This window comes from Lynx canadensis, chromosome C1, assembly GCF_007474595.2.
Source record: "Lynx canadensis isolate LIC74 chromosome C1, mLynCan4.pri.v2, whole genome shotgun sequence".
NCBI lineage: Eukaryota > Metazoa > Chordata > Mammalia > Carnivora > Felidae > Lynx > Lynx canadensis.
The window spans coordinates 47936900-47949754 of record NC_044310.1 but is presented as its reverse complement, the minus strand read 5'-3'; the positions used below and the strand labels follow the sequence as shown (position 1 = coordinate 47949754).

The following is a 12855-nucleotide window of genomic DNA, read 5'->3' as shown; positions in this document are numbered from 1 at the left end:
ACAAGACAGGATGTATTTTACATCACCCTTTGCCCTATACCAGTGCTTGTCAAAATCTTACATACAAAGAACCCTAAAGACAGGGAGTGAGCGGATAGTCCCAAAAGGTACCTCCCTAATTGACTCTCATGTTTCAGCGTTTTATCTTACTTCATTGTCCTGCACCATCTACCCATTTCCGTTACTGTTACCATCACCACCACCACAGGAAAACACAGTGCTTCCTCATTTCCAGGCACTGTCGAGGCACTGTATATGCATTAACTCATTTGATCCTTCACAACAACCCGCTGCAGATAAGGTACAATCATCTTTCCCATCTTACAGATAAGGAAACTCAGGCAAGAAACATGAAGTAACCTGTGCAAGAAGACAAGCTAATGAATGTTGGAAACAGGATGTCAATCCAGACAGTCGGGCTCCAGAATCTGTGCCCTATGGTGTGCTAACTCCTGAATATAAAAATGCTTCCCTCTCTAAACCTCATACCAGCCATGAGCTGCGAGTAAATGTGTCATGCTTATCCCATGGCTTCTGGCACACAGTCACACAGCCATACTCCAGGTGAGGGGACAGCCTGAGACCCAAGAGCTTTATCCCAATAGACTCAGTGCAATAGCCTCACTAAGGACCAATGTCCAGGGCACTCATGGGGGCTCACAGTGCTCAAACAGCTGATGAGCTGGCCAGCACCAGGAGATGATTAAAAATCTACCATTAAACCAAGCTGTACTTAGACCAGACCTTTTTTTAAAGTAGCTTTTCATCAGGGGATTATATTTTCTTCTTGACAATTTCCTTAATGGCAAGAAAGGCTATATGTTAGAAGAACAAAGGAGACCCAAGGGCAAAGAGTAGAAGATTCTCACCAAGGTGGGGGCCGAGAGTGAGGAGGGAGGAGGAAAATTAAACAGGCAGAAGAGACATGCCCCCACTTTTATTCCTACAGAAGGCTCCAGTGCTGCCCACCCCCACCTCCTCTCTCTGCCGTCTTCTCTGGGGGCACTAACAGCAGCCCAGAGCTCATTAAAGTTTAAACAGACTGATCAATACGGACAGAATGGTGAATTGTCCATCTGCAAATTACCAAACCCTTCATGAATATTTAAGGAACAAAACTAGGAACAGAGAGAAGAGAGAAACCAGGACTTTATTTTTCCCTCTAAAAAAACAAAACAAAACAAAACAACAACAAAAAAAAAAACAGACAAAAATATCTCTGTAGCTCCTGATCATCAGCAGGCTGACTGCAATCCAAGGCCACTCAACATCAACATCTGCCTGGCACAACTCAAAGTTTTGCTTCCTCAAAACACACATGTGCATGCCACTGCGCCTTTGCACATGCTGTTGCCACTGAACAAAATGAGGTTCCCCAACCTGTCCACTCGGAAGGCAGGACAGTCCAGTGACTAAGGGTGCAGCTCTGGAGTCAGCCTGCTTACGGTTCCAGTCCCACCATGAACCCAGTCCCCTCATCTACCCTGTCAACCATTCACCATTGGGTAAGTCACCTAACCTTTCTGTGCCTATTTCCTTCTCAATAATACAGGGGTCATAATAGTACTACCTTCATAAGGTCATTGTGAGGATGCACATACACGATGCATGCTACCACGGTTTACACAGCACTGGGCACACCTGAAGGCACAGCAGGTGTCAGCTATGATTATCGTGACTTCCTCCACATTCGGTCACATGCGACCAGATCATCTGCAGGCTCCACATCTGTCCCATCTACCTGTGCCCGAGATCCCCTTTCCTCAGCTCCAGCCATAGCCACTTAGCCCCCAGCACCTACTTGAGTCATAGTCTAGCTGTCTATTGATCTCTGTCACTAGCCTATGAGCTCCCATAAGGTAACGCCTGTATCAAAAGCACCCCAACACTGTCCCTGACACCAGGTGTACAAGAGACATGCTCAGCAGGTGAAGGCAGGGGAGCATCTGCAAGGGTAGAACGCCACAGCTGTGGCCATACCTTTGTGACAACACCACATGCGGCCCAGATGTCCTCCGAGGACTGCTCATGGTGGTTGAACTGAGGCTCCCATTGGTTAATTGGCTGGTCTGCGAAAGCCAAAAGGACTCCCCTCTGGTCCACCAGAGCCGCACGCACACTGCCCGTTCCAACGTCCACACCCACGTAGTAGCTCCCTGGTTCCTGACCTCCCCCGGGCATTGCGGTCCCTCCACCTGCAGAGATCAAGGACAAAAACCACACTAAGACCAAGTAGGTCTACAAAATTGGGCATAAAACATCTTGAAAGTGGAAATAAAAGGAGTGCAGCTGCCTGGTGGTCATTTGCTTCCTCGTTCACCCAACAAAAATGCAGAGTGGTCACAGAATGCTAGTGGACACATTGAGCTGGGTGGTGGGTCAACGAGGTAGGCAAGGCCTTAGACATGGAGTTTCCATTCTTGGAAGGAAGTCAGATGTGAAGCAGCTACAATCTCACAATTCTTTAAGCAGAGGCATGATACCCAGTGAGTAAGAAGTGCCTTACATGTAAATAGGGGGTGTGGAATCCAGAGAATCTAGAGCTAATAGATATGTATTTATTCTCATTAAATTTGAATCAAAGTGAGGACAGTGGCCACAGTACAAAAAAGGAACCTCATCTACCCTGTCAACCATTCATTCAAAAAATTATCTACTGAGCACCTGTGACATGCCAAGCACTGGGAAAAGTCCATGCACCCCTCCCGTATTCCTCACTGCAACCCCAGAAGGAGTCTATTTAAGTCATCCGAATTTATAGATCATCAGAGGAGACTCCAAGAGATACGTCACTTTTCTCTTAAAGGCAGGTCCACACACTTAGGAAGAGTAAATGACACACGTTGTACTGATGGGGAAACAGGTCTCTGAGACATGAAGAGAGGCAGCAGCATCATTCACAGGCAGCCCAGACCCACAACTTCCCATCTGGTACCGCCAAGTCCCATGCATGCCCTTCCCCTCGTTCCCTCTTAACAGCCTGCAGGGTCACTTTGAAGAAGAGGCAAATACACTGCAGCCGAGTCATGAAGAGACTGAGAATTGGGAAGGAGCCTCTCGGGGCACAGGATCAGGAATTTGTGAGACCGTCTGTTTTCTTTGCAGACCCCTTGTGAGTTACAAGGAAATCCGACCAGAGAACACTCAGGAATTCCTTGGCCGTCATCACCACTCTAGGTCCCTCTGGTCAGATTAGCCCACATGACACAGAAATCTCCCAGCGACTTTCATTTCCCAGATCAGCCTTTCCAAGAGCAAGAACAAGCCCCCAAGACAACAGCGCGGGTGAACAGGCTACAACTCCCCAGGTGAGCCCGGGGCAGTCTTTGCACCCGGGAATCTCATTTCAACCGAGAAAGTGGCCTGAGCCCATCCATTTCAAAAAGGTAATGCTTCCCTGGCAAAGCCACACTTGGGGATGCTAAAACGCAGCCAGACCGCAGATGTTCAGTTACTGCTTCCTGGATATTTATCCCATTCAAAAACAGCTTCATGAAAAGTGACCACTTCTGACTTAATCACAGTGATCTCCCAATGGTGTTTGCCCCCTTGGGCTAGCAGGCTCCCTGGCAGGTGGAAGGGAAAACAGGGAGGCGGTGCTGGGGAGCCACAGCCAGCACACGTGCTACCTTCAGCAGGGCTTCGGAGAACAGCTCCCAGGCTCCAGCCTCCACGCTTTCTCAGCCTGACTTCCTCGCTTACATGCTTTGGGAGCTACACAGGATCTACAGCACCAGACATCAAGCTACGCATTCCTCAGTGTTCTTAAAGCCATGACTCACACAAAATTTAAGTGAAACAAGTCAAAGTGCAGCTGCTCCATTTGAAGCAAAGATCAGCCCAGCGCCCCCTCCACACCTCTCCCTGCAGCCACCCCTCTGCGGGGCCCTTTCTCAGGACCCAGGATGGTTGAAATACAGCATGGTGTCCTGCATGGCATCCCAGGCCCAGCACGAGCTTCCCCGTTTGCTGTCAGGCATGTCTAACACAATCCCACCAGGTCTTACACCAACCCCAGACATTCTGAGACTCCTCGCAGGTTCTCAAGGGCTCACCCTGCCTCGGGGCTGCCCCACCGAGGGCTTCCTACTTGCCCTTCCCTTCCTCACACCTTCCTCTCTTGTGAGCCTGGTGGCCACAGACTCACACTGCAAGCTTCCAGCTCAACCATCTCCCCTTCAGGAAAGACATCCTTGCCTTTCCCTGTCCCTCGCTGCCACCAGAGTACCATGTCCCTGCTTTCTTTTACAACCTAACCATTGTGAAATAGGATTTGTTTTCGGTTCCAGGTCTGTCTCCCTTACTGGCCTGAACCTAAAAAAAAGGAACTTATTGATTTCTGTATCCCTAGTTCCTAGTATATAATCAGCTTTCAATAAATGTTTCCTGAATGAGCAGCTAGATCAGTGAAATCAATAGAAATCATGGATGAACCTCATGCTTTAATAGTTTGAATTCCTAATTTCGTACCTATATGCACGAGTGTTTTGTCTTGATTCTAATCTCTGTATGCTTCATTCATCCAATTAACATTTACTGAATGCCTACAACCACATTTTATTAATTCTAGACACTCATTTTTTTTCATTTTGCTTCTCTAAAATCAGTGAATCCTATAATCAGTGGCATCTTACAATCAAGTGGTAGCATTTTCTTTCTTGGTGATGCATGAAACAATAATGCATCTTGTAATCCATGACTGATATTCAAAGAAATGCAGAATGCACCAGGCACAGGCACCCTGCTATGAGCGGAGGACAAGACAGGGCCCTGCATTGGCTCAGAGCTACCTCAAGTTTCTTCCTATGCAAATAGGAGGAAGACTGACCAAGCCAGTTCCTCCATCTCCCTGCTACTGACCACACCACAACCTCTTTACTCGGAATTCCCTTTTAGCTTCTCACTGTCCCCAGCATAAAGGCCCAGGGGTGCTCCTAACACTGATTCTGGCTTGCGAAGAGCCCTCTGCCCTTGGCTAGAATTCCCCAAGGCTATTCGAAACATTTCAGAGAGAAACAAGGAAATAAATAGGAAATCAAGAGTCTATACAACCATTCCAGCTCACCCTTACTGGCCAGCCATCCCCCAGCTTCTCGCCATTCCTGCTAGCCCAGCTCCTCAAGCCTGGGTTCCTCACTTTTGTCTCCGTCTTCCCCTGCAGGGAGTGCAACATCTTATCACCCACCACCCACAAGTCCAATTTATTTCCAGCAAAATCCAGAGGCAGATTTCCACTCTGGAAACACCTAGGGCGTACCTACTTCAGTTCTGGTTTTTGGACCCATGTCCTCACTAAAGAGGCAAGAATCTACCCTTCAGGAGAGCTCCTACTTCTTCTTAAGAAGGGTGTAGCTTTACTATTAAATTATTAACTCCAATGTTGCCCAGATCACAGCTACCCCCAGTGCCAACCCAGAGCCTGGCACACAGCAAGAACCTGAGTCTTTGTGACTCAGTGGATACCTTTAAAGCCTATCATTAGGGAATAATAAAAGGTGCTACGTCTACTGTGTCCCCAGTGCTCTGTTCAACAGCTTGCTTACATTACCATACCACATTTAATCCTGACATCAGTCCTTCAAGGTTAATTCCTAATATCATCCCCATTTTACTGATAAGAAAACTGAGTCCTAGACAGGTCAAGTAACATGCTGCAGCAGATCATGTCACTAGTAAGTAATAGAGTTGACAGCAAACCCCTTCCCTGTGGCTCCAAAGTCTCTAACCATTCTCGGGGTGCTATACTGCCTGACTCTCCTCCATCTACTAAATGCCTATTTGCCAAGGACCCTGCCTACTTTGTCTAAGATTGGCTGATTCAGAACTCAAGGTGCCCCCCTTCAGAGATGGCCCCTTCCCCAATGTCAGGCTGCCTCTCTCTGGCAAACCGCCCGTTTCTAGACCACATTACCAAAGCACTGGTCAGAAAGAGTCAAACCCATGGGGACAAGGGCACCATACCTCCTGGCACTGTTCACACACACCTCCCAGTTCATGTTTTTCTAAGGAACAGAGCCTAATTAAATATTTCAGGTTCACCATGTTTCCCATTACTATAGTTTTAAGTGATCTCTTTGTGATTGTTTCCACACCTGGACCCTGAAAGCAGGGAAGCAAGTTAAGTTCAAGCCCTTGGACGGCTTCCCTGAAACTCGACCCTGAGAGTTTTAAAAACTCTGCCAGAGAATTCCCTGCAACTCAGATCCCTTGTCTTGCCGCTCTGTGCCCTTTGTTCCCGGGTCGCAGGTACTCTCTGCTGTGTCCTGTACTCCAAACTGTATCCCGTGCACCTTTGCCTGAAAAAATAAAATACCTGCAAAATTGAAAACACTCCATTTTCTAATTTGTTAAGAAAAAAAAAAGGATTAGGATCCGCCTGTGTGTCTGGCACTTGCATACATGCCTTAATCTCTTCCAAATGAAACTCAACCGAGTTGGTGAACCCATCACCATTTTGTACTTCAGTGGGACGGGGAAATTTGCCCCAGTCACACAAGCTGTAAAGAGCAGCACCCAGATATGAACCTCGGCCTCTACAGCAAGTGTGGGCATCTTTCCACAACAACCTCTAACTACCGAAAACAAAATTCTTTGTTAACTTCTTCAATGACCGTATCAACAACAAATGTAGCAACAAGTAGCAATGATTAAGCTCTGCTCTGCAAATCACCCTCATGATTTTGTGATTCCATCCAATCCTTGTAACAACCCCGTGAGGCGGACAGTGTGAGCCCATGTTCCAGTTAAGGAGACTGAGATTCTCAGCAAGTAGTCTGTTTAACGTCACATAGCATAGAACCTGAGGAGCTGGGACCGGAGGCTGTGCTGGAATGGCTGCAAAGCCCACTTTATGAATGCTGGGGGTCAGAACTTTGGTACCATCTCATTCTTTTAGGCAAAGATGAATGCTCTAAAAACTCTGATTATTATTAGGGCTACAGGGAGGGTGACAGGCAGGCAGAATGAGGACATGGACTGTGGGGGCCACGAGAAAGAAAAAGAGAGAAATTCAGGTTGCGCTGGACGCAAGTCCTGGGCCACCTAACTTCTCAGTCTGCAAGATCCTCCACAGGGCAGAAAGAGCCTCCTGTCCAAGCCCCCAGTATGCACGGGACTCATTTTTAGCCCCAATTCATGATCAAAAGACTGCTCCTATGATAAATATTTAGATGGCTCATTAAATAATAGCTTCTATAAATATTATTAGAAATATGCCACAGGAAACCACAGGCTTCACGGCTGATTCTTCAACAAATGTGCAAGTTGTTCGAATGCAGCATGAAAAAGGAAGAGGGACATGAACATGGGAGGCAGTTCTTTGCAAAACTATTTCAGTAATTCTAAGAAGGGTGTCAAGGCTACAAATATTGTGCCCAAAACCCCTCATTTGGGGGTTGTCTTGTATCTTTCCTCCTCCTTTTCCCCGATACAACCTAATAGCAAGAATATTGTTTCCTATGACTACAATCCTCCAGAGTGAAGGAGCTTACCTTCAGTCCTATTTCTTCAAAAAGGCCACTCCACCAGGATCAATTAGGTGACAGTGTCCACAGGAACAGTGTCCCAGGGATCTGAGAAGGAGCTCAATATCCTCTTTCAACTTTGATCTCTGGACTCTGCTGTGAGCTCAGGCACATGAGTTCCACACAATTTATTTATTTGGTTAGTCAAACTGCAAGCAGGCGCTTGGTAGGTTTGGAAAGAAAAAGATAAGCGATGAGGATGCCTGTCCACTTCGGCCCTCTAACAGAAAGAACTGAACAGCACCTCAAACGAGTCTCGCATGCTGTAAGATGGCAAGAAGGCTTCGGATGGGAAGTAAAGAGCTCATTTGGCAATAGTAACAGTTGGCAATTCATAACAACTGGATGCCTAGTGGTTTCACCAACAATACCCCTGGGAGAAAACAGTACAGGTTGCTCGTGGCCAGTTTTCCTCTTAAGGTGAAAAACTGTCTCCTATGGCTCCAATCTCCTAGTATGTTCGCGAGATTAACTGAGATTATAGAACTGAAGTGACTAGCATAGCACCTGATGTGTGGCACACACTCCATAAGGAGCTCCAATCGTGAGGACTATTATTATGTCCCTGCCAACACCGGATCACCTCTGGACACCTGCAATATACCCTGCCCCTGCCCGGGTGTTCTCACTCTAACAGCTCAAATCCCAGTAAACGAAGCAAATACTAAATACTTTCTCTGTGCCAGGACACTAGGACTCTTCAGCTGAAAGAGACAGGATCTCTGGCTTTAGAGCTGACAATCTAACCTAAGAATCTGATTTCTGAAAATCAAATAGTGACGACTCAAGTTATTCCCGGTTTTTGTGCTTCCAGCAAAACCTAACACACCCAGGCAATAAAACAGGTTGCTGCTGCTGCCGGAACCCTCGCCACACGCTGGGGACCAAGCGTCCTATCCCAACACCACCTTTCTCCACAGAATGCGGAGATGATGGTTGGAAGACGAAGTACCAGCTTGCCGTTTGCATCACTGCTCCAACCACGAGATCAGAAAGTCAGGATTTGTCAGGATACTGAGGGTCTTCATGTTCTGAACTAAGCCCATGTTTAAGTACAAGCCCCAGGTATCCAAGGAGGTGTAAAGTATTAAATCAGACAGGAGAAAGGCTGGATGTTCTTTCAACTCAAAGTTGGATTCCCAAAGGCAGAAAAAAAAGTCAGAACTCACCAAACCCCCATGCCTGCCTCACAATGTGGCAGCCACAGGATCAAAACTGAGCCAGTCCTGGATGATGACCAAAACCACCGCCCTCCACAAGCCACACAGGCAGGACACAGCAGCTGACACAAATACAAAATCCAACCACGTCGAGGACAAATGCACAGAACAGGTCCTAAAGAAATCATGGACGGAAAATCTGACTCACGAGAAGACATCCTCAAACTCCAACAACAAACACCGCCTTAACAGCAGATGAAACTTTGGATCTCCCACATCCTCTTCTGTAAAACCCTGCTGACTCTCTCTTCTTTTCAATCCCTGGGATCCGATAAAGCAACTCCTTAGAAGCCTTTTATGACGCCCCACCAAGCTATTCTCTCCGCACAGAAAGGGAGAGGGGACACCTCATTTAGAACACCCATCCAAGTTATGTGCTGTGTCTCCCATTTACAGACGAGGATGCTGAAATTCTGTGAGGATCGATCTCCAGTGGATGGCCATAAAACCAGGAGACGAAGGAGGCTGTATTCAAATTCAAGTTTGTCCAAGCCAGAGCAGGGCTCTTGCTGCTGTCCCTGCTAAAACGTGGCTTTCCATGCTACACAAGGCGCCTTTATCCCGGGCAAACTCAGAATGCCCTTCCAGGTTTGTTTATCCTGTGAAATCTTCTGGGACACTCAAACATTAGAAATGGTTTCTCTCTGCTCTGATTCAGAAACACTATGTCACCCTAAATGCTACACTAATAAACGTGAGATACTAATGGACTGTTTGTTCTACTAGCTACTTCCTAGTACCTGCCTACTGGCAGCACAGTGTAGGGTAACCTAGGAACGGGGCAAGTACCAGGTTGTGGGGGAAAGGGAAGATTTTTAATGTATACTAGAGTCAAATACCTTTTAAAATAAAAAGCCTCTAGGGACTCTGCCCTTGGAGAGTTCCAGAAGCACGATCAGCAAGCCTGTGTTCCGTATGAGGCCCCTGGCTTCTCCCTCAGGACAATCTCCCTCCTTGACCAGGCACCTGTATGGGGCGGGGGGGGAGAAGATGGAGAAACTACTTGGACAAGGGGTTTTCTCATCTGAGTCGGTCTATCTTCCACAAACCCAGTTTACGCTGAGTTCACTAAAACTCAGAGCGCGAGCCCAACAGTCTCACACTCCCATGCCAGGAACCTGGAAGCAGAAAAATGGCAAAACGGGCAGAAAGAGGGTGAGGGCTGGCACACTGATTATAAATGCAAAGTTATTATAGTGTAACCTCAATATGCCAATTACCAAGCTAAGCCCGTAACGGGGAAAACTGTACACAAACTCAGTGATTTATTATTACATGCACTCTTCTTTTTGGAACGTGAATTCCTGACCTCTGAGTTCTGAATAATTTAAGTATATATGTAGTTTCTCTCCCTCTGTCACTTTCTTCTCCAAGAGGCTGTTGATTTGCTGACATAATTAACTATGAACTGATTTTCTACAGAACTAACCAGACCTTCAAAGCAAGGCTCTTATCATTAGCATATTGGCTGAAATCCAAGGCTTTTCCAAGAAAAGTCACTCAAATTAGAACAACAGAAGAACCCCCAACCTCAGTGACTGCTGTCAGATGTCAGCAAATTCAGGAAAGGCTCAGGGCAGTATTAGCTAGAGCAACAAAATCCCTTCCCCCAACACAATCTTCCAAAACTCCTTCCTCCAGAGACCATGCTCAGCCAGAAGCCGGGGTCTTTGGCCTCTTCTTGTGTTTACCTATTTATGAAGCATGACCAAGTGGATTTTAGGTCCAAGGTGAAAGGCATAAAGAACGAGTTATTTGAAGGTCACATTTTACACTTGGGGAGCTGGATGGTGCCATTTCGCAAACATGCCCTGTCAAAATTACCAAGAGCTATGGGACAAACTCAAACTACTGACTGAACCAATGCTGCTTCTGCCCCCAAAAAGCCCAAGCTCTTTCTTTGGCCCCCAAGGACCTCAAAGCTCTAGTGCCCACCTGCCTCTCTAACCTCACCTCCCTACCTCCCTACCCCTCTCCCCAATCTCAACCCCCTATACAACAACCCTAGGAGCTACTAGCCATCCCTTAAATGAATGTTTGGCACCTGTGTTCATTCTGTTCCCTCCTCCTATGATGCAAAGAATACAAACTTGCAGTTCACAGAAAAAGAAATACAATGAACACACATGAACACTCAGCCTCACAAATAAAATAATGGAGGAAATGCAAAACAAAACATAAATTCTCATGTAACAAGTTGGCAAAAATAGAAAACTTTGATATTACCCTGTTTCTGCAGGAGTGTGGGGAAATAGGTAGTTTCATACACTTTTAGTGGGAGAGTAAGGGGTTCAACCTTCTCTAGAACAATCTGGCACTATCTATCCATTTTTGAAATCTCCCCTTCTACCCTACAGGGTTTTTGTTTTTTTTTTTTTTTGGTTATGTTTTTGAATGTTTATTCATTTTTGAGAGAGCAAGAAAGACACAGAGCACGAGCAGGGGAGGGGCAGAGAGAGAGGGAAACAAAGAATCAGAGGCAGGCTCCAGGCTCTGAGCTGTCAGCACAGAGCCCATGCAGGGGGTTTTGAACCCATGAACCGTGAGATCATGACCTGAGCCGAAGTCGGACGCTTAACCGACTGAGCCACCCAGGCACCCCTCCCCTACAGTTTAACTTCTACCGAAGTCGGACGCTTAACCGACTGAGCCACCCAGGCACCCCTCCCCTACAGTTTAACTTCTAAGAATTGATGGATTGGCTCACCTAAAAGATATACATTAAAAATATACACTACAACATGTTTTCGTTAAGGCAAAAGCACACTCACAAAAACCCTGGAAACAAATTAAATGTTTACTAATAGGGGACTTACTGCAACTTCCACATAAGGAGCTATTAATACCAATGAGAAAGGGGCTAAAGAAAAATGTTAATGGTATGTTATTAAATAAAAGAGCAAGTTCTTAGAGACTACATTTGTACTAGTTTTTTTGTTGTTGTTGTTGTTTGTTTTTTGTTTTTCTTAAAGACAGAGCATCAGTGGGGCGCCTGGGTGGCTCAGTCGGATGGGCATCTGACTTCGGCTCAGGTCATGATGTCGCAGTCTGTGAGTTCGAGCCCCGCGTCGGGCTCCGTGCTGACAGCTCGGGGCCTGGAGCCTGCTTCAGATTCTGTGTCTCCCTCTCGCTCTGCCCCTCCCCCACTCACTCTCTGTCTGTCTCTCAAAAAATGAATAAATGTTAATTTTTTTTTTTTTTTAAAGCATCAGTGGTTCTAAAACCGTGGTCTCCAGAAGAACAGCATCAGCATCACCAGGGAACACTCGAAATGCAAATTCTCAGCCTCCAGCCCACATCTACTGCTTCAGAAACCCTGGGAGTACAACTCCACAGCCAGCACTGTAAAAGCCCTCCAGGTGATCGTGACAGATGCGACAGTTTGAGGGTCAACGTACTGTACTAAGACCTAACACACGAGATTCAGGAAGCACACACCAACTCCCGCTTCCTGCAGTGACACCTAGGGAAAAGAAAGGTGGTGGAAACGTGGAGGACATTTTGAACTTCCCCACTCTGCTGTCAGAATGTTCACAATGAGCAGCTAATACTGTAGTAACAAGAGAGATCTTCCTGATAGTGAGTGGAGCTTTGCTCTGTATGGCTCCCATCCTCCACACCTCATTTTTGTCCCGTGGGATCATCCAAACTACCTAATTCCTTTCAGGGGAGCTATCCCTTTCAAATGCTTTACGATGATTCTAGTGACTTCCTAGTGGTCTTCTTTCCTCCAAAACTATAGGTTTTCAGTTCCTATAAGCGCTCCTCCATGCCATGGCTTTTTCTAAAATAAAAGGGATAAGGCGCATTTAATGAGAATGGTCTTCAGACACTCACGTTTCCATGTGATGTTGTATGGAGAGCAGGTAAGCTGTACCACCAGCACACGGAAACCTGCCTGGAGACCCACTGGATGCAACACATACCGGGACAAATCAGGGGCCCATGCGGCCCAATATCCAATGACACTAAGAGCAGAATAATTTGTTCAGGAGAAAAGGGAAAGGGAGCTTGAATATGTTCCCAAACTGTCTCCAAAGGAGGGCTCTGAGGGAGCCTTTGTCAACTACCCTCCTCTTCCTACTGTTTTATCAAGATGTATCTTCACATGA

The 12855-nt window shown here is 46.6% G+C and overlaps 1 protein-coding gene across 13 annotated transcripts in view; it reads right to left on the bottom strand.

The window, feature by feature from the left end:
• FGGY (FGGY carbohydrate kinase domain containing) overlaps nucleotides 1-12855 on the bottom strand; it is a 417073-nt gene that overhangs the window by 391920 nt on the left and 12298 nt on the right. For 10 of the 13 annotated variants that reach the window (XR_003970648.1, XR_003970649.1, XR_003970647.1 and 7 more), the window contains exon 2: nucleotides 1981-2195. The exons of 2 other annotated variants lie outside the window; for them this stretch is intronic. Coding sequence is in view for 8 of the 11 variants with exons in the window: in XM_030323871.1 (XP_030179731.1) it covers nucleotides 1981-2181 (201 nt within the window). In the remaining 3 variants the exon portion in view is untranslated. Of the gene's footprint in view, nucleotides 1-1980; nucleotides 2196-7490; nucleotides 7595-12855 lie in introns of those variants that run through there. One more of the 13 variants, XM_030323873.1, reaches the window with a different exon arrangement.